The sequence below is a fragment of the Monodelphis domestica genome, chromosome 2 (genome assembly GCF_027887165.1).
Source record: "Monodelphis domestica isolate mMonDom1 chromosome 2, mMonDom1.pri, whole genome shotgun sequence".
In the NCBI taxonomy this organism is placed as follows: domain Eukaryota; kingdom Metazoa; phylum Chordata; class Mammalia; order Didelphimorphia; family Didelphidae; genus Monodelphis; species Monodelphis domestica.
In genome coordinates, this window is record NC_077228.1 from 514,495,975 (window position 1) to 514,518,009 (window position 22,035).

The window sequence follows — 22,035 nt, forward strand, 5'->3', positions numbered from 1 at the left end:
CTCCTAGCCAGAAACTCTGGCTTTTCTGGCTCTCTAAAATCATGACGAGCAACCTCTCATCTTATTAAATCCATACGGTACATGGACTTCTGACATATAACACGTCATGACATCACTGACGTGGCATAAATATATTCTATGTATGCAGAGAGAGATTTCAGGATTAACTCCATTGACTTCCACAAGAACCCAAGAACCTTGGAAGATGTTCATACTCTTTGTAGGGACCATGATGCTTACCTTACAAATGTGGAAACGGAGGCAGAGCTGGCTGAGACAGCCTTCCCAATCTGCTGAGCAGTCTGGCCCCCTGACCCATCCTACTACTTTCTACTTGTATTTAGGGGTGGGATTTTACAAGAAGGGAAATTGAGGCCCTGGAGAGTAGATGTGAGAGAGTCATAGATTTAGAGCGAGACAAGAAACATCAATTTAGAATGGGCAGGGCCTCCACGTCATGCACTCCAACCCCATTTTACAGATGAGGAAACTGAAGCCCCAGGTAGCTTATATGACATTGGGTGGGAAGGGACCCAGAGGCCATCTAGTCCAACCCCCTCATTTTACAGATGAGGAAACTGGTGGAGTTTCTGGATGGATGGACGGATGGAGGAGAGGCCATTTCAAGTGAGAGAGAACATGGACACAGGAATGAGCAGGATGATGGGTAAAGGGGAGTACGATTTGGAGAACAGTGGGAAATAAGATAGGGTGGATAGGGTGGGGGGGGGAATTGTGAAAGGCCTTGAATGCCAAGCAGAGTTTAGACTTGGCATGGGTGGCAGGAACAGCACTAGCCCGATGAAGGCAACATTTAGGAAGATTAGCTGGATGGATTGAAGGGAAATGGCCATGCTCGTGTGGCCTGATCCCAAAAACATGTCGCCCATGATCTGGCTAACCAAGAGAGCTCCTAGGTAGCAGCTGGTAAAGGGAAATTTCTCTGGCTTAGAATAGAGACCTCGGAAATCAAAGGCTAGGGGAAAAGCACACGTTGAACCAAGATATTTGCTTAACAGATGAATAGTTGTTAAGGTCAAAACAACAAAACTCCCATGGAACCATCCCAGAGAAACAGAGCCCCAGGGCTACGAGAGAGCTTGTGGCCCAGCTGGGCTCTGCCCGGAGCAGCTCTGGTATCCCAGAACACACAGCCTTGGCAAGAAAGAAGAGAGGGAGGCCACTAACAAGCCTCACATTTAAAGCTTTTATTTTGAAAAATAAAATACAAAAGTCATTGAATTGTAAATGTACATGAGATTCCCCGCCCTCTCCAAAAGAACATGTGATTCTTTAAATAATTAAGATATTTAACATCCACATCAAGAAGATTTCAACAAGAACAACTGTTCTACAGAACATCTGGCACGAGCACATCCCACCCCCCAATCCAACATCTCCCCACGCGTGGGTCCTTACATCTTCTCTACACCAGCTCCAGTTTAAAATCCTCCCGTTGGCCACTGGGGTTTGGCATCAGATTAGGAAAAGATGTGGATGGGAGCGCTCACCCAGGCGGGGGCTCTGCCCCTCCTGCTCCTTCACCCCTGCTAGGTCCCTGGGATGTCTTGCTCTGTTACCACTGAGGTTCGTGAGCATCCTGGTAGGGAATCATTCACCGGTGACGGCTGAAGTGGGCCCGATGGAAGCACACACAGGAAGGAGGAGAAGAGAACGGAGAAGGAGAGGCGGAAGATACAGGTCATTGAGTCCCAGCCACTCATCTCAGCATGGGGACCGACATCCCTAGAGGTCACCTGTCCCTTGAAAAGGCAAGATTCCTTCCTGGGGGAAGAAACAGAACACGGTTACAGGCATGCCGCGACTGATCCCCACGCTGAGGCAGGGTACAGGAAAAGAGCCAGAGGGAGAAGGGAAATGGAAAAGGGCTTTCACACTGGTTAGGGAAAAAAAAAAAAATATATATATATATATGCACACACACATACACATGTGTGTATCAACACATGCATGTAGGCACTTCACATCATGGTTCCTGGCACATGGCAGCTGCTTAAAAAACATGTGCTGGATCGGCTCTATACCGACATAAAATCTCATTTCGGTCTCAGGGACATCCTGAGTGATCATGGTGCCGGGTGTTGTTGGCACAGAACCCGAGATGGGCGGAACCTCAGGACATACCCGACAAGTGGTTGTCCAGCCTCTGCCAGACAACCTTTGAAGGGGTTGGAGAATGCACCCCCTCTGGAGGCTGTCCATTCCACTTTGGCAGATTTGGGGCCTGAGGGGGCAGTAATAATAATGATGATGATGATGATGATGATGATGATGATGGGCATTTATTTAGAGCTCTAAGGGGACTGACAAAGTACTTTCTATTACAGATATTCTCTCATTTGATCCTTACGATCCCCCTCAGAGGCATGGTTATCCCCATTTTACAGATGAGGAAAAAGAGGTGCCCAAGGTCACATAGTCTGAAAGAATAGGCGGCAAGATTTGAGCTCGGGTTTTCCGGATGCCAGCCCAGCATTCCTACATGACATTAGTCATGGCTACCCGGCTAACAAGGAGTGTTGGAGGGGAGACTGGAATGGAGAATTACAGAATTTGAGTCGGAAGGGACTTGGGGGACTGGCTAGTCCAACTCCAAGTCCTACACGATCCTGGCAGGGTCTCTAAGAATGCTAAACACTGAATCAGGAGAGTCCTGGGTTCAAACCTCAAGGACAAGATCTGGGCAAGTCAGGGAGGGCTTATCTTTTAAACATGGCGGAGCTTGTATGCCCTCCCTAGAAGAGTGCTTGTAAAGAAAGCACTATATGAACCTTGGGATGCTGTTCAGTGTGTCATTATGGCCACATGATGGTGATGCTGGATGAAGTCCAGACCCAGGCAGCCGGCTGTAGTCCTGCCCACGGACAGCCCATAACTAGCGGAAGCCAGCTCTGCTCGGGCCTTCTGCGGGCTTGCTCGTGAGGGGGGCGCCGGGCCCATGAACATGCCCTAATCAGGACAGGAGGGGAGGCTGGGGTACCCTGCACCGCTCTGGGCATGACAAAAGGGGCAGCTCCCGGCCTGCACCAGGAGTTTGGATCTCACCGTCTTGGAGCCTTGGGCAGAAACAAGATGGCGGAGGGGCTGCCCTCTCCTGGCCCAGGCAGGGGCTAACCAGGGACCCTTTTGCCACAGCCCACCCCAACACGCTGGATGTCCAGAGATACAAGAAGGCCGAGAGCTCCCGCCTGGGCCCTCTGCGCCCCGAGAAACAAGACCAGAGATCGTCAAGCTAGAAGAGGGCTCCCACGGGACAGATGGTCGAGATGGCCCAGGAGGGAAGCAGCGGGGCATCCCCAGGGCTCTTCCCAGGACTCCCGGCTGCCTCTCCCATCCCGTCTGGGTCAAAAGGCCCTTCCTTGACCACTTCCGCCCGGCAGGGACTCCTGGGGGGGAGGGGCTGCCTTATTATTATTGTTTAAAGCTCACCTTCCATCTTAGAGTCAATACTGGGCATTGCCTGGACTCAGTGCCAAGCCGAAGAGCAGTCAGGGAAGAGCAGTCAGGGCCGGGCGAGGGGGAGAAGTGACTTGGCCAGGGTCACCCAGCCAGGAGTGGCCGCATTTGGACCCTGGACCTCCCGTCTGTGGGCCTGCGGGGCTACTTTTAGTGTCTGGCATGAGTGCTGGCTGGATAGCAAAGCTCAGCCCCAAGGCTGCGGCTCTAAGTGTTCAGCGCCTTCCCGAGGGGGGAGGGGGCGCACCCCGCCCCTTCCTAGCCCAGTGAAGCAGGGCCTCCTCGGCTGGCTCCTAGCGCCCACGTGCACCAGGGGCGGTTTACTACTGAACGTGCTCTCCAGCCCCGCGCTGCGCAGATCTGGCTCCTTGCAGGCGGACTCCTCGGCGCGGTGCAGAGCGCCCCCTAACGCTGGGGGAAGGGACCGCTTTTCAAAGAGAATCCAAAAGCGGAAGGCAAAGGCCGTGGTCATGTGCTCGGGCCTCGGGAAGGCCGAGGCTGCCCCTCCCCCCTTTCCCAGGCCTCAGTTCCCTGCTCTGGAGTGAGAACAGCAGTGAGAGCGCATGTGCAGGGGGTCCCGGTCGGCCCAGGCTTTGCCCGGCACCTCCTCAGCGGGTCCTGACTGGGGGAAGGCCCCCCTCCACCCCGGGGTCTTCCGCCTCACCCCTGGGCTGGCGGGCTGGGGCCTTGGCCTCTGGAAGCCTCCGTTCCCTGCCCTGTACAAGGCGGGGGTGGGCCCAGATGGCCTCATCCGGTGATCGCCCTACACAGTAGAACTCACCGCGGCCATCTTGAAAAAGCCTTCCATCTGAGAGTCTACACTGTGTACTGTTTCCAACGCAGAAGAGTGGTCAGGGCTAGGCAATGGGGGTCAAGTGACTTGCCCAGGGTCACACTGCTGGTAAGTGTCTGAGGTCACATTTGAACCTAGGACCTCCCATCTCTAGGCCTGGTTCTCAATCCACTGAGCTACCCAGCTGCCTCCCCCCCCCCCCCCCCCCCCAGCCATTTTATAGAGAAGGAAATGGAGGCCCCACAGGGAAGTGAAATGACTCGTCTGTGGTCACACGGCTACCACGTGCAGGAGGTGGGATTTGAACCCAAGTCTCTAATGACTTTAAGTCAGGGTCATGTCACTACACCCTGGGCTAGAGGATGTCTAGGTCCCTTCCAGATCCAACCCGCTCCCATGTCTCCTCGGCCTTCTGGAGCCCCCGGAACAAGGGCCGGGACCGGAAGGTCTTCAGAGTCTGGCCCGACGACGTCCCCCAACTGTACCACCCCGTGTTGGAAGGGCGCCCCGACCATCACCTTGGGTGTGACGGAGAGTCTCCACTCTTCTCTACTCGCCCGGCTCGTTCTGTTAAGGGAAGCAGAGAATGATTTAAACAGCTTTCAGTCAATACCGCCCGGGGACCTCCGCTAAGCAGCAGTAGCCAAGAAGCGCCCAGACAGCTCCCAGAGGCCCCCAGACTTGGAGCTGGAAGGGACCGCGGAGATCTTCTAGTCCAGCCCACTTATTCTAACAGATGAGGAAACTGAGGCCTGGAAAGCTTCCATGATTTACCCAAGGCCACCCTGGGAATACATGGCAAATCCAGGATTCAAACCCAGATCCTCTGTTTAACCACATGGATCCAAACCCAGGGAAGGCCCCAAGAGCCGGGAGGCCGGGAAGGGACTGATGTGCTTCTGGGAGGTATCCAGGGGCAAAGAGCTAAGTGAACACAAGCTCACTGGAGGAGGAGCAAAGGGGACTGGGAAAGGCTCCTCCAGGGAGCTGGCCCAGCAGACGAGCCTGGAAGAAAACGAGGGATAGTAATGGTGGCGGTGAGGAAGGAGTGGACCAGCTGGGGCGCCGGCCAGGCACAGGGGCGCAAAGGCCGAGTGCCAGGGACGTCTAGACAGCTGGAAGAACTTGAATGAAGTCTGAAATGTCAGACTGAGGGTGGAAACGCCACATGGAGGCAGATGGCCTTGGTGAGGCCGGCCTTCACTCTGCCCACCAATTAAAGGCGGGTAAAGCAAATTGGCCCCACAAACGAGCTTAGAAGTGCAGGCTCCGGGCCGTGCTTACCTACGATGAGACGGCCCCCCTCCCCACTAAAGCCAACGCAAGAGGCTCTCCCCAGGACAGCCCTGATGTGAAAGTCTGAAACCCTCACTTCCTTTCGCGTCCTATAGCTGAGACTCCGGATGTGGCATGCAAACCCTCCTTCCTATCTTGGTGCACCATAGGATAAAAGAGCCGGATAAGGCCAGCCATTCCATTAGTTCGGGGTTAGTCCTCAAAGTACAGTGCAGGGAGCTCTGCGGTCCCCAAGGCCTGCCAGGGCCTTGGTGGAGTCCAGCCTACTTTCATTATTATCCTAAGACGCTTTATGACGACTACTAAAACACTCCTCTCTCTTCTAATCCATATCTGCATCTGCGTGATGTCAGGTTTTCTTCAGAGACTTCAACCCAAAGAACAGGGCTCACCACCAGAAGGAAGGAAGAAGCAGACCCGAGAATATGGACGTTTGCTATTAAGCTAGACATGAAAGACATCTGCAAAAAATAGGTCAGCCAATGCCACTTTTCTGCTAGTTTTTTGTTTTAGAAAATGTCTTCATAAAATGTGTAATTGGTTAACATGCAATAGTTAATGATAATTTTAAATAAATATTTTAAACATTGATTTTCATTTCTAATATGGCAAATGTCAAGAGATATTACCTATATAAACAAAAGATTTTTGAGGTCCTCAATCATTTTTAAGAGTGTAAAAGAGTCCTGAGACCAAAAAGTTTGAGAATTACCAGTAAAGGAAACTTCCAACTGAGAGAATCCCCTCTGCTCATTCAGGTCAACACTTCCTCTGCAACTTCTGGTCTTTGGGAATTTTCTGGGATACTAAGAGGTTATGTGACTTGCCCAAGACCATATACTATACCATAGTATAGGACAGAGGTAGGACTTGAACTCAGGTCTCCCTGTCTCTGAGGCTAGCTATCTACTCTGCCATGATTCAAATAGGCCTTCTTGATAATATCATCACTGTGAATCTTAAAATTGCTCAGACTATACCTTAGAAGATCTGATTAAGCTATTCCCCATTTTAAACAATGGAGGTACTTGATCAGGAATATATTGAGAATTTTAACATTATTCCACCCATACTTAGGCATACTTTAGGGGAAGATAAAGTTGTAAACTCCTTACTGAACAATGAAAAGTCCCTAACTCATACTTATAGTGAAGCTAAAACCTTAAGCTAGGTCTATTTTTAGATGTAATACAAAAGGGTGCTAAGTACCTATAAAGGTCAAATTAATCACTAAAAGGTCAAACAAGTTACAAAGGGAAAGCTTAGCAAAGAGGTGTGAAGTTTTAGTCTACTCAGAGAAGGTGATGACAAAAGAAGATGTGAACTAAGAATGGGCAGTCCTGGGGAAAACGTCTACTGTGATTGGTAGATGTGAAAATTTAGGGGAGGTGACATAAGAGAAATTTCTCTTTAAAAGGAGCTGGCTCTCTCTGAACTTGGTTGGAGTTTAGACTAGCTGGAGTTTGTAGTTCAGTTTGGGAGTTTGCTGTGGTGGGACAAATCTTGTGGTGAGTGATTAAAGACTGACTAGTCTCTCTTAAGGCTCAGGCCTAGGCCCTTTGGCCTAGGCCCTTTATACTATTTTCTCTTATTCTCTCTCTCTTTCCTTAATTCCTTCATTTGTATTAATTAAAATCTCCATAAAACCCAGCTGACTTGGGTATTTTCATATTTGGGAATTTTTTCCCATGGCGACCACTTATTTTTTATTTAAATCAAGACACTAAAAATTATGTTTACAGTTTTGGTAATTCACAGTCTTGAATCCACATTTTCGCGGTTACATCACCATAAGGGAAATGATGATAAAAATGCTATCCTAATGGCTTTTCCAAGTCCTTAAGTGATTTGTAATATAAAAACAAATTATTTTCAATTTTCAGGATTATCATCCCTACATACAAAGCGAGCTTGAGCTTACCTGCTAGCCAGACTCTCTTAACTGAAACTTCAGTTGGTTTTCAATAAGCTAAAGATCTCTAGGCGATAACATTCAAATTTAGCAAATATTTACTAAGCACTCATGGGTAGAGAGCAGGGCTTAGGGGCCGGCAGAGACACAAAACTTAGATGAGGCGGTCCCTACCCTCCTGGAGCTTGATGACTAATGATGACGAGACTAACACCAAAGAAAACACACTCACATCCGTACACAAGCAGACAGATGGCTATGGGAAGGCAGGAGGATGGGGAACGACCAGCGACTGAGGGCAGAGAAGACCCAGGAGGCGGTGTGAAGGGCTGGGGAGAAATCGATGGGCAGAGAATGGGAAAAGAGACATCTTCAAAGGCACGAATGAAGTGGGGTTAAGTCCGGTGTACAGCGTGAATCATAACAAGTAGTTCATGCCTGGGTAAGAGCCCGAGAAGAACATGTCAAGCCTAAGATAACAATTCAGACATATTCAATTTGTGGTGTTGGCCGGGAACCCCGGTGGCCGCATGCCGTGGGCAGATGGACGTGGGGAGGTGACGCTTGGGAATGTAGACTTGGGAGTTACGGTTACGCACACAGAGGTGGCGGGCAACGACGTAGGAATGAATGAAACTGCCAAAGGCACACAGAGAGGAGGGGGCCGGACGCGGGGGAATATGGGGTCGGGAAGAGAAGAGCCCCTGCTCAAGACACTGAAGCTAGGGAGGGAGGAGGAGAACCGAGTGAATGAAGGGAGGGGAGGGCATCCAACAGGAGGCAACCGGATTGGGAGGTAAGCACGTTATCCTTTGGGAGGGCGACTTCGGGAGAATGGCGGCAGGTGGGAGCAGGATGGCCAAGGAGCACGGGTGGTGAGGGAGTGAGAGCACCAGGCAGAGACAGGGACTGCTCCAGAAATATAGCCCCTCGGAGGATGCAAGAGACGGAGCAGGAGGATGAGCACCCTTTCCCACCCTCTGTAAAAACGTCGGCTGCGGCAGCTCATCTGTCCAGCTAAAGCCACTGAGGCTTCTCTAGAATATCGCAAAGCCAGCGAAGGGCACCGATCTCCGTTGGAATGCAGGCTCTGCTCCTGGGAAGCTCTCCCTGCATCAGAAGCTGGTCTTACTTTGGGCCCTGCAGCAACAGCAACCTGGTAAGTGCTTCTGCCTCCTAAGAAGATCCTTCAGCCCCAGACACTGGCAGCCACCTGGCATGAGCTTCTGCAGAGGGAGATGTGGCTTACAGAGCGGGGCAGGAGAGCTAAGCAATGCTCTGCCACCATCCCAGGGAGCCAAGGTTTAGCTTCACGGGAGTACCTCAAAGGGATGCTTGTTAGTGGGCAGACAGACAGGACAAGAGAGATGGCACAACCCCCTCCAGCTTCACTGTCGGGGTTCGGGGTGCCTCTTTGTCTCCTGTCTCACAAGGCGGCTATAAATGTTGGAACGGTCAAGGTCTAAGTTGAACGCTGGCCCCTCGGGATCTGTGCCAAGCAGTGGGATCTCGGGGTTCCTGGGAACGGGGCATTCTAGTCACTGTCTTAGCACAAATCCAAACTGTTTTACATAAAGGTCAGCCGGATTCCCAGATCCACCAGCTGAGCTTTCCACAGCCCTCCATCGCTGTCTACCCCCATCGTTTATCATCTTTGTGGGCACGGGAGTGAAACGATGGCTGGGCATTCCTCTCCTGATTAGTGACTGGAGCATTGTTTATGGAATGATGATTCATATTAATGTGTGGAGTTTATTCTCTCCTGGCCTGATACCATTTTGTGGTTCTTCCTTGTCTTTGTGTAAAGATCAAACAAACCCCAATTCTCTGCCTCCTAGAAAGAGGTGGTCGAGGTGAGCCATCTAAAGTGACAAGGTGACTCCTCCATCCACGCCTGAAGCCACCCTCCCCCGAAGAGGAGAGAAGAAGGCTCTGCCACTGGTCCTCTAGGGACCTGTGAACATTTCCAGAACTAAAGATAAAATGGTTTCAACGGAAACATAGTGAAACAGGAAAAGTGACACCAAGGCGGCTGGGTGGGGAGAAGCGGCGTGAGGTTCTCTTCTCGACTCCCTCTGAAGGTTGAGGTTACAGTCAAACACGCAGATATTTCAGGATTCCTCTGCATGGAAGGAAAAGAAGGAAAGAGAAGCTTCGGAGACCCGGGCTCTAGATGTTCTGAAATGAGCTCTGCATCCGGGCGGAGTGAAAGAAACACATTGTTTAATAGAGTAGTACAAGGACACAAACAGCCTCTGAGGGAGGGGGGACGCTCCAGAGGGCCCCCCCCAAGAGACACGGGATGAATTAAGCAAGGCTACACGCTGACCTGGCTGAAAGCCTTTGCATTCATGTGGCCTCAAGAAGAAAGCAAGGTCCTCCTCGCTAGGAGCCAGAGTCTGATGTGAAAGGGAAGAGCAAGGAAAGAGACTCGATCAAAGAGAAGAAAGGAACGTAAGGCTTCGATGAGAAAAGGCAGGACAAGAGAGAGGTGTCCAGGCTCCCGTGGACTTAGAGAGAAATCCCCCTATTGCCCAACTGAGGAAGAAGCTGTCCCCTGTCCGGTGGCTGGTTAGCCCACATGCTTGCAGAAGAACTAAGAGTCCGTAGAAAGGAGTTAAATTCTGATCTTCCCAGGGAAAATTGTAAGCGGAAATCAGTGCCATAGAGATTATGGAGAGAAACGGGTTCGCTCCGCTTTGCCCAAATGACACACGGATTACACCAAGAACTGGACATAACCCGCCTATCTGGCAGTTGGTGACTGGCTGGATAAACTCGGGTGTAATGATGTGATCGAGGATTACGATGCCATTGAAATACTACAAATGGAGACTATAAAACAGTTATGAATAGCCTAGATGAAGTTATGCGAAGCCACCCAACTAAGCCCAGAACAGTGCATGCCTCCCCACCGCGGGCAGGGAAAGATGTTGCTAGACACAAATACGAGCTGAACGAACAAACAGAAAACAGCCAAAACAGAAGGAAGAACTAAAACGCTGTGACAGACGTGTAGGTAGATTTCTTTTAAGTATAAATCAGAATGAAACAGAGGCCTATTTGGTGATCCTGTTTACAGTTAATTGCATAGGAAACAATTTTGAACAAGCCAAATCCATCGCTTGCCCCCAACCAAAGATTCCAGGCCAGGACCTCCACAGAGCAGTCAGGCATGGGGTTGACGAAGATCTCTTTTCAGAAATTCCAGCTCCCAGCCCCATTCTACCAAGCGCGGAAGGGGTAAGGTGTGAGGTACGAGGCCCAGCTCTGCGGCGAGGGCTGCTGTGAACGGTGCCAACGAGGATTCCGTTTACGTGGCGCCGTCCCTTTACAGTGTGCCCTGCGCAGTCAGAAAACATTTCATGGAGGCCTTTAAGCCACGTGGGCTTCCCTGTATTTGGACAACGGATCGTGACTGAACTTTCTGATCCTTTCATCGGCCTCCGAGACAGGCAGCATTCTCTTTTGTGATAGCGCCTCCCAACTGGTAGTCCAAGAAATTCCAAGTGGACCTGGGTTTTTTTTGTTGTTGTTCTATTACTGAATAGATATCCAGGATACTTTTTTATCTGGCTCCAGGATGCTTGAAATTCTTTAAATAGTGAACAAAGCCTTTCAGACGCTTCTTTTAGTTACTGGAAAAATACTGATATCCCTGGGGTTCATTTCACACCAAAGTATAAATGACTGACAGCAGAGCCTTTCCTGGGGGGGGGGGGAAGCAGGAGGGTTCTGGGAGGTTGAAGGAGTTGGAGACAGGGTTGAAAGGAAGGAACACTATGCATGGGGAAAAGAGAGGCAAAGAGATAGGAAAGAATCCTAAGATCTTAGAAAATGACACGAGTAATGCACAAAAGAAGGAAAATGTAGTAGAAATGATAGTTCACAATGACAGAGTGCCTTAAGGCTCACAAAGGGCTTTCTCTCTATTATCTTACTTTGCTCTGGGAAGTAAATGCTATTATCATCTCCATTTGACAGATGAAGAAACTGAGGCAGACAGAGGTTCAGTGGCTTTTCCAGGGTCACACAGCTAGTAAGTATTTGAAACTGAATTTGAACTCAGGTCTCCCAGACGCAAGGCTTGGTGCTCTATCCACTGCTACCCAACTGTCCCTGTTAGTAGTAGTAGTACTTCAAAAGAAGAAGGACAAAAACAGCCTTTCTTTTGCTCAGTGAGTAAATCTCAGAAGTTTTCCTCTTATACCAATTTAATATTTTAAATCACCCACAACATAGTTTCCCCATTTAGACCTAAAGAGATTCGTTAAATGTACTTCAGAGTCCTTAAAAGTCTCTGAGGAGAAGGATAAATGAATGTGTGTCAGCCAGAAGGTAGATGTCCTCCTTGCTACCTCTCAGGGGGTAAAGCTGGGGAGAGGGAGAGAGAGGGGGAGAGGGAGAGACAGAGACAGAAAGAGACAGAGAGAGAGAAAGAGAGAGAGAGAGAGACAGAGACAGAGAGAGAGACAGAGAGACAGAGAGAGACAGAGAGACAGAGACAGAGAGGGAGAGAGAGAGACAGAGAGAGAGAGAGACAGAGAGACAGAGAGAGAGACAGAGAGACAGAGACAGAGACAGAGAGACAGAGAGAGAGACAGAGAGACAGAGACAGAGAGAGAGAGAGAGAGAGGGAGAGAGAGACAGAGAGAGAGAGAGACAGAGAGACAGAGACAGAGAGAGAGACAGAGAGAGAGAGAGAGAGAGAGAGAGAGAGAGAGAGAGAGACAGAGAGAGAGAGAGAGAGAGGGAGAGAGAGAGGGAGAGAGAGAGACAGAGAGAGAGACAGAAAGACAGAGACAGAGAGACAGAGAGACAGAGACAGAGAGAGAGAGAGAGGGAGAGAGAGAAACAGAGAGAGAGAGAGAGAGAGAGACAGAGACACACACAGAGAGAGAGAGGGGGGGGAGGGAGCAGGCTAGCAGAGACAGCTGGGTTCAAACTTCTGCTCAGACACTGCCCAGGTGGCTTTGGACCAGTCATTTCCCTCCTTTGGCCTCAGTTTCCTCATGGGAAAAATGTGGGGCCGCTCCATTTGCCCTGGGGTTCTCTCCAACTCCAAATCTACAGAATGACGACCCTCACTTTGTGCAGGTTGGCTTCCTGTGGGGTCCCTGTTCTACGGATGCCAAAGAGAAGCCCAGCTCTGGGCAGTGTCTTCACCGGCAATGTGTAGCAGTGGGGCCAGCCCACTGCAGGGACGGAGCTGGGGAAGCCCTCCTGTGTTCTGGTTATGTGGCTGGCACATGATTCAGGAACTCTGGGAAGTCTGCAATGACTCATGGCAGGGGCAAGCTTGGACACCGCATCTTCTCTTACAATTTGGGGCGCGAGGGGTGATGACATGATTGATGACGGTAGCATGGGCTGGAAGGAGCCGTCACTATCCTAGGGAGCAGGAAGGAGTTTCCCTACAGCCACCCTGGAAGGTAGGCAGGGTAAATATTGTGCCCATTCTACAGATTGGGAAACTGAGTCTTAGAGCCATGAGAAGACCTGTCAAGAAATGTCAAGCTGAGATCTGAATCCAGGTCTCTCCTGACTCCGAATCCCCCCTCTCCCACGTGTGCTCGGGAGGGTGGAAGTGTTTCTGGCCACAGATATTCCCTGCTCGGGGGAGCACCCAAAGGGGTGTGGTGTCGATGAGATCACGGCTCCACTTAAGCGGGGACGGGAAGGGGCCCAGAGGTGTGACGTAACAGCAACCATCCCACCTTCCATCGCTCCCCATCTGAGGGAGGATGGCCACGGGTCTGCTCACGGCAGTGACACGCTTCCATAAATCGAAAAGCTCCAGAAAACAGCTCAAAGGATGCTGCGGGCAGGCCGTCTTACCAAAGCAGTGGCATGCAGAGAGCCCCTCGGTCGCCCCTCCCCAATACCCAGCGTTACCTCTGATGGGCAGTCGCAGAGTCCGTGCGGCACCCATCAAAGACAGCGAGTAGATACTGTACCTGAGGTTTGTCTTTCAGGAAATCAGGAAGCTGAAATTCTCCTTTATAGACCTGAAAAAACAAAGTGGGCCACACTTGAAACAACGTCCTCTCTGCAGCTTGTTCCTAGGCCTTTGGCCCCAGGAGGATCAAGGGCTGGTACGGGGTGGCAGCACCCCTCTGGCTTCCCAAGTCCTGCCCAGGTCTGTGCGTGGGTGCTTAAGGACCAGCAGGGAATGTGCCAGTTAGAGCAGCAGATGGGAAAGCTTCCCATCAGCTCTAATTCCTTCCTACGCCATTTTTGGCTCCATTTCTGCCTGGGAAAGTTCCCAGAGTGTCCGAAAAACCCGTGCTCCCCAAACCCAAGCTCCAATCAAGTCAGCCAAGGGAGACAGTCAGCCTTGAACAGCCTTTGCCATGTAACACGCACACATCTTCCACAGCTTGTGGAAAGACTTTTAGCACTCAGGAATGATATTTAAATTTGACTTTACCTTTCTTGACAAGAAGATTTTCCCCCTTTCAAAACAGATTTACTTGACAAGTCCCATGTCTGCTGAAACTATGGATGATACAAGTCCGTACTTTAAGGACTTCTGACTTCTTTGTTGTGGACATTCTCTAAACTCACACAGCTCAGAGCCCTTTGACATCCTAGTATAATGGCCTCCAAACTTTATGTAATGATGCTCCACCTTTAAACTAAGTTGATCGTTGCTACTTTTCATACAACTATCTATGCAAATAGTTCTTGTCTTGGCTTTTCTTCCAATAAAACCAGAAATTTCTTACAATTTTTTAATACCCAAACAAATTCTAACTATACAACATCACCAAAAATAAACAGATATCTATGGGTAAAAGTCCTTATGATCAAAATAAAATAGTATTTGATTTTAATGACTATGTGTTTCTCATAATGATTTATAACCATTTTTCACATTTTTTTAAATTTTAAAAGGCTTTAAAAAGTTTTTGAAAACTACTTTTGGGGAAACTGCATGAGTATACTATACTTACCAAAAAGAATGCTATTGAGAAAGGTAACGGACTGTAAAAGAGGGTACTTTTTAACATCTACCAAAAAACCATCAAACCTAGAGTTTATATACTTCCTTTAAGTACAGCAGATAAGTCATCTGGGTCTTGAGCCTTCCCAATACTAGTTAACTGTAATCTCTTGTCCACACTGTGTTAAATAATTACTAAATTGCAATCACTGTCACAGGAGCAAACAATTAGAGATGAAAGGGATCTAATCCAAAACTTTTATTTAACAGATGAGATCACTGAGGCACAGTGAGTGACTTGCCCAAGGTCACACAGAAAATGAATGAGAAAGGATTGAACCCAAATCCTCTACTTCCAAAGTTAGTGCTTTTTCTGTTGTACCATGTTACTGTCCATCAGACCCCATTTGCTTTGTCAGTTGCATTTTTTATCAACTTTTGATTTTTTTTTCCACAGAAAAAGGTGGATTTATAAGGGAATCAGTTGCACTTGACAATATCCAATGACTTTGGCCACTGCATCATGGGACTCATTAGAGGAACTCGTGTTGCCCAAGAAAGTGGCATGCTTCACCAGGTAGAAAACTCTGAGTTAGGCGATGGCCTTTATGTGATTAAATTCACTGCCTGCTGGAGTCTCCTTAAACTTAGCAAGGTGGGTTCTTAGACAAGAGATTTTGCCCTCTGCCCACATCTGTCAGCTTTACTGCCATGGCTTGAGCTTCATTGACCCAAGCTTCAAGACCCGGGGTCACCTCCATATCATGTGCAGCAGCAAAGGGGGACGATGGAGGGATGAAGTAAAGCAATTAAATATGTAACTTACATGATGGTTATTTCCGCAAATTAAAAAGTTTTCCCTCATCTGGCAATTAAAACCCTTCTTCTTCAACATTTCCTGGAATATATCATAAATAATTCACAAGACAATGTTCCAGATCTCAGAGGGATTAATTACAGTTTAAAATCAAATACAGCTTTCCAGCCCAATAAAACTCTGAGGCCTTGCTATTTTCATCGCCGTGCAGAGAGCTGGACAAGGGCCAACACTAATGGAGAGGAAACACCCCAAATAAGTGGGATAGGCTAAGTCAAAGCTCCCAGCGATTTCAAACTCAAACTGAGGCCCAGCTCATATCCCTTCTCTCCCGTGAAGCTTCCTCTGACCACCTCATTTTTCCAAACTCACTCAGAACATTAGCTTTACTTATTTCATCCTCACTGATCACTCATCATATAGTACCTCCTGTGTTGGGACATTAATGAACAAATACTAAATGTCTGCTGGGTGCAATGAATGGATGGAAGGGATGCACAAAATGCTGCTACTAAGGAGCTTTTATGTCATCATAACTTGTATATAGGTAGGTAACTTTTCACTTGTGGACATCTTCTCTCTCCAAATGGATTGTCAGATAAGGATCGAGGCCTCTGCTGGGTGGATGGGAATGCTGGCAAAAAGGGCTAACTTTGCCCCTGCCCCAATGTCTCTAGTGCAGGGGTTCTTTTGGGGGGGGGTGGAGAGAGTCCAATGAACCAGGATAGGGAAAAATGCATCTTTATTTTAATAGAATTGATTTTTTTTTTGGTAATCCTATATATTTTATTTTGAACTTTAAAACATTCTGGGAAAGGGCTTGTGGGCTTTGCCAGATTGCCAAAAGAATCCATAGCAACCCCAATTCTAGTGCTTTCTTTAGACGTACTGGAGTCTCAAGGCAATGTCCAGAGGCTTGGTACAGCTACATTGGTAGATGGGGAAGGACTGCATTGCCTTTGTCCAGAATCAGGAAAGTAGAAAATAGAATTAAGTCACTTTAACTTAGATATAATAAGAAGGAGGACCTTTAATTGAGTAAGGCAAGTTGGGAGGTCTTGACAGCTATCTCTATGAGCCTTTTTGGGTATTGACAGGCTCCTTAACAAAGTGGGAGATGTGTTGACTAGACCTCAGGTATATTGACCTAGTTCCTGGTTTGTTATAGCACCTCATGGAGTTTACCTACCATGGTGCTATGAACACAATAAGTTCTCTACAAATATTTGCTGGCTGATTAAATGGTGTACTTCTTCCAAGAGGGGCTTCATATCTCATCACATTTTGATTGGAAAGGAATCTTGGAGGTCATACCAACTGACTTCTCATTCCATGGATTTAGGAACAGGAGCAGGGGGAAGCAAAACAACTTGCTCCATATCCCACTCATAATAAGCAGCAGAACCAAAAATCAAACAAGATGCTTGTCACTGAAGCTAGTATCCCCATCTCTTGACCAAACTACCTCCATATACAATAAGAAAACAATGGTATCCTTGTTAAAAAACCCAACAGAATTCCTTCCTGTTCACAAGAATGAGAATCAGAATACTCCTTCTACATAGTGGATGATAGAATTACAGCTCCAGAGCTGGAAGGGGCCTCAGAGGCCATCTAGGCCAACTGAAACATTTTACCAATGAAGAAATTGAGACAGAGGGAGGTCAGAGGTAATAAGGTGAAGAATAAGGATGTGAAACCCAGTGCTCTGACTCCAGAGCCAATGCTCTTCCCTGAATTCAAATATATAAACACTACCTTCTTTCTATCTTTTGGCTTCTGTCTTCCCATCATTTGTATCCTTAGCTCAGCCATCCATTCCAACTAGAACATTTTTCTCATGCCTATCGCTTGTTTTTTTTTATCTCTGTGAACAAAAGTACTGGTTTTAAATGTCATAAAAAGCTGTCTAGATTACATTTCATCATTTTCCGTTGTTAATGAATTTAAAAAGAAAAAGCCTTTCGAAAATGAAAGATCTAAGAGGAAGAAAATGGGTGAACTTGTGATGAAACATTCTGGGGCTAAAGCCTATTTCTAATCTGTATGTAATTAGGAGCTTTTGAAAGGAAACAGTGCTGATTTAAGAAACAGTTAATATATGTAATTCTATTCAAAAGAATAGTAATGGTAGAGAAGAGGGAAAATGCCTAAGCAAGTAATTATATCTGGAGACATGGAACTCAGATAAACCCTGAGATTCCAACATCTGCCTTACTTAAATGCTGGTCATGGCAAGTTATCAAATGTAGGGTGGGCTGCTTGTCTGGGAAAGGATAGAGGAAGACCCTAAGACAAGATGGATAAATCTTGAGAGACAGAAAAGCATTTTTTGTACCTCTAGGGCAAAGTTCATCATTCCTCTCATTCTGGATTCTGAGAAACAATTTAAAGGATTTATTTTATAGCAGCATATTTTAGTGATTACTTTGAACTTGAACAGCTTAAAAATCCACTAAGACTTTGGGGACACCCTGTGTATCCTACTAAGGAAGAGAAGACCTAAGTAGGGACAAGACTGCCCTCTCTGAAGGGTTTAAAAGGCAATGCAGGAGACAGATTATATTTCTTCTGCTTGGACCCAGGTCAGAATTAGAAAAAATGAATGATTTGGCTAAAACAGTGGATAAAACTGCTGAGAAGCAGATTTCATTGGAAAGGAAGGCTTCTTGATAATTGCAGCTGCCTAAAAATGGCACAGGCTGCCCCAGGATGTAGTGGAGGCGAGGGTGGCCTAAAAGAGGATGTCGTTGGGAACATCAAATAGCCTAAGCTCCTTTGTGATATTAACAGCCAGTTTCAAGTCGGCTCCAGCAAGGCATAGCTTATAAGAGAACAAGATAAATGTTTGGTGTCAAACGTGTAAGCAAAACAGCCCAGAAGGCTGAGATAAATAAGAAGCAGAGGTGCACTGGCCTCAAAAGTCAGGGAATGCTTTTCCCGCTGAACAGGGACACATTCCAATGACAAAGCTAGTGGTTACACAAGAACCAAATACTATGGGGCTTAAACAAACAGGAAGGCCCCAAATGGCATTTCCTTTGGTTAAATGAATAGCTTGCCTGGGTATAATACTTTGTGTCATTAAAAGATCTTGGGTTAGAAGCAGTGAGGTGTTTCAGTGGATTGAGAGCCAGGCCCAGAGAGAGAAAGTTCTGGGTTCAAATTTGGCATCAGACACTTCCCAGCTGTGTGACCCTGGGCAAGTCACTTCACCCCCATTGCCTAGCCCTTACCACTCTTCTGTCTTGGAACCAATACACAGTGTTTATTCTAAGACAGAAGGTGGAGATTTAAATTAATTTTTATTTTTAAACATTTTTCCATGTTTACATGATTCATTTTCTTTACCTCCCCTCTTCCCTCCCTGCTCCCAGAACCAACAGGCAATTCCATTGGGTTGTACAAATGTTATCACTTGATACCTAAAAGATAGAGGTTTAAAAAAAATCAGACAGCTGATTTGGCTTTGGAGCTCTCTGGTTAAACCCAAACTTGGTGAATTGATGAGAATTTAAAGCTTAAACGGAATTTCCCATATGGATTCAGATGCTACAGAGTCTACAATCCAGAATTCCTTAAGAGTTTTTGCCTCTCTGCTTAGCACAGTACCTAGAGGAAAGGATTTTAAAAGTAAATAAACTAATTAGTTAAAATTAAAATAAAAAAGACCTGAGGTTGGGTTCTCTGTTTCTGGGGCAGGCACCCTAAATCCAAGTGTCTTACAGCAGAAACCCTGCCAACTCAAGGTACAGGGAGAATAGCATGGTTCAAAACATCACACTTAACAGGCCTTAATGGGATAGCAGGTGAGAAAGAAGGCTGGACGGGAGTTAGAAGATCCAGGTTTGGAGTCTGGCCCCGCTACTCACAGCCTTGTGTGACTCTCCACAGGACTGCTTTTGACCTTACCTATAAAAATGGGGACCGACCTAAGTGAAATCCTAACAAAATCTCTGCTCCGTGATCTTCCATCTCCTCATTCCCCAAAGGGGGAGAAGCCAAAACCACTTTCTCCAGGCAGGGGAAGGGAGAGAAGAAAGAATAAAACAAGAAACCTATTCGAGGCAGGATGGAAAGAGATGGCCAGATACCACGTCTCACGGGTAAGCAAGGCTGGCAGCATCGCACTCCACATTCCCTCTGCTCTAAGAGGTGGTGGGCCATGGAAGTCAGGCTTGAAGATGCTCCTAATTTCTGGGCTCGACCAATCCGTACCCTGCAGCCATGAGAAAGGCAGAAAAGGACCATCTGTGTAAGCAAGCACGACTCCACAGAGAAGTGCTGGAAGTGGGATTCAGCCCCCTGCCTTACTGACCCCACTCTCTGCATAGGGGCACGGTCTCCAGGGAAGGGAAGATGCTGATGGACCAGCAGGCCTTTTTCAGGAGCCCTGGAACGCCTTCTCGTGGCCAGAGTGCATGTTCTCCAACATGGGCAGGCTTCGAGGGTCCCTGGGTGCCGATCTATTGTTAACTGCATGCAGCAGCTTGTGGCAAGAAGCCAGCAGAGGCCCCTGGAACCGAATGCATGCCTGCAGGCGCCAAGGCCTTACAGATGAGAGATGGGTACTGCTTCTAAGAGGGTAATTCATAAAACCCAACCCAACCCAAGAGTCCAGTGAAGGCCGGGCTTCCATCAATCAGCTTCATTACGACCAGGCAGGAAGAGCTGAGCTCCGGGAGCATCTCAGTGCCCGAGCACTGAGCGGGCACGTTCTCCAGGACACACCTCCCTTCTTCCATAGCTCCATGGGCTTTTGTCTAAGGAGGTCAGAGAGGGGTTACAGGGCTTCTTTCAGCTCTCCCAGCACGCAAGAGTCCATATTGAAAAGCACCATAAAAGAAAGGCCACAGAAAAATGAAGGCTCCCTCCCGGCAGCTTTTACATGAGGCACAGACCACACGTTTCCATATGAAAAGCTCTGATTGCAACAGATACCATTTGGGAAGAAAGGGCCGATAGAAAAAGCAAATGGAGTTATTCCATGGCCTAAGTTCAGCAGCAAAAATCAGCTTGGAACTCCTGGAGTACAGGGTCATGGGCAACCAGGCAGGGTCTCACTGTGGTCTAAGGGGCCTCTGTGGTTGAGGAGGGGCTTCCAAAAGTGAGCTCTGTGGGGCCCACCCAGCCTGTCAAGCTGCACAAATGATTGATTTCGCTATTTTCAGTCTATCAGATTGATTTTAAATGTTTCAAGCACCTCACTTATGCAGAACTCAGTTATCTGGTAAGAACTCATACTCATATAGCTTCCCCATTCATGATCCCATATTGGATTGTCACAATGACTTCATCTTGTGAAACAGGCAAGCCTTCTCATCCCCATTTTACAGAGGAGAACAATTTCAATGGTTTTAATCCAGATGCAGGATTTCCTTGGCCTGAAAATGAAGGGGCCAGGCTGGACTATGTCCAGTGTCTTTTCTAATTTGAGGATACTACCATGAACTGGTCCAAATTTATTCGGACAGCTTCTCCAATAATTTATAACCACAAGAAAGCCTTGGCCATCAAGAGACAGGAACTACACATGTCATTAGGGTACGTAGCCAGGAGGCTATTTTTCTTAATAAAAGGCAAAAACTCATTCAATACTAAGTCATAAAAGACATTTTTATTCATTGAATTAATGAAATGAAAACATAATTTAAAAAAATTTAAAGCTCAACTTCACTCTGTGCGCTTTCATCTGTGATGTAGATGAGTGTGCACAAAAACACTTGTGCGTGAAGGAGATTTAAGTGGAAAAGTCGATACACAGAGACAGTCGCACTCTCTCGGCGTTGGAAGCCTGGGACCAGTGGCACGAAAAGTCGTTACACCTGGAGACTTCCTCAGCTGCATTGGATGGCCGTGTTGCTTTTGTGCTCCAACACGCCCTGAGCACTCCACAGTGCTTTGCTGCGTCGCCCTCTCAGCCGTTGAACCTTCTTGTTGGTTTCTTCCATCTAACAATACCAACTTTGCAAAAGGGCTTCTGTTACCTGAATCATTCCTTTAAAATGGGTCCCCCTTATATTCTTGGCTAACCAAGCTTCTTTCCAACTGGACCTTGTGCTCCCTCAGCACAAGCATGTCCTTTGCCATAAAGGGCATGCAGTGGACTTTAAGGACTAGTGACCACAAGTGTATTCTCCTTTAAAGTTTTAATTTTTTTGCCTTCTACTCCTATACCTTGCCTAGAACAGGTCCTTGGACTTGGAGTCTGGGAGATATAGCTACATGACCCTGGGCAAGTCACTTAGCCTCTGCCTGCCTCGTTTCCTTGTCTTGGATATCCCTAAGATAGGAATAATAACAACAGCTACATCACAAGGGTATTATGGGATAGCATATTTGCAAACTTGGAAGCGCTATATAAGTTTTTGTTATTATTATATTACCAACAAGAGTCACGTGTCACTGGCCAAGCATGGAAAACAACGTGGCCAGAGGAGTCACGGGGGGAGACGGACACACAGAGATGACTAGCTGATTTTTCTCCGACCAGAGTGCTCAGTGTGGGACCAGGGGGTCAGAGTGGACCAGACTAGTGGGAGGGGGTATGGAGAAGCTTCGTGGTGGCAGAGAAAAGGAAAGACTGCCTTCCCCAACCCTGATGGGAACGGGCTCTGCTGAGAAGAAGCACCACCAGACAGGGCAGAGTGGGCTGCAGAGGAGTGAATCCAAGTGGGGGAGGAGGGCCTGGGCATCCTCAGCATGACTTCCAACCTTCATGAGCCCCGGGGAAGAAAGGGCTCTGAAATCACAAAGCCAGTAACTGATAGAGCCAGGTTTAAAACTCAAGTCTT

General features: G+C 47.7%; 1 protein-coding gene across 5 annotated transcripts in view; it reads right to left on the bottom strand.

The window, feature by feature from the left end:
• Nucleotides 1–1,193: 1,193 nt before the first annotated feature.
• The window catches only part of TPST1 (tyrosylprotein sulfotransferase 1), a 141,614-nt gene continuing 120,772 nt past the window's right edge, over nt 1,194–22,035 (bottom strand). For 3 of the 5 annotated variants that reach the window (XM_016429270.2, XM_056819702.1, XM_056819701.1), the window contains 2 exons: nt 13,436–13,486; nt 1,194–1,785 (listed from right to left, as the gene is read on the bottom strand). In XM_016429270.2, coding sequence (XP_016284756.2) covers nt 1,747–1,785; nt 13,436–13,486 — 90 coding nt within the window. In that variant the 3' untranslated portion in view covers nt 1,194–1,746. Of the gene's footprint in view, nt 1,786–4,788; nt 4,838–13,435; nt 13,487–22,035 lie in introns of all 5 variants that reach the window. The other 2 variants (XM_007485677.3, XM_007485678.2) reach the window with 2 other exon arrangements.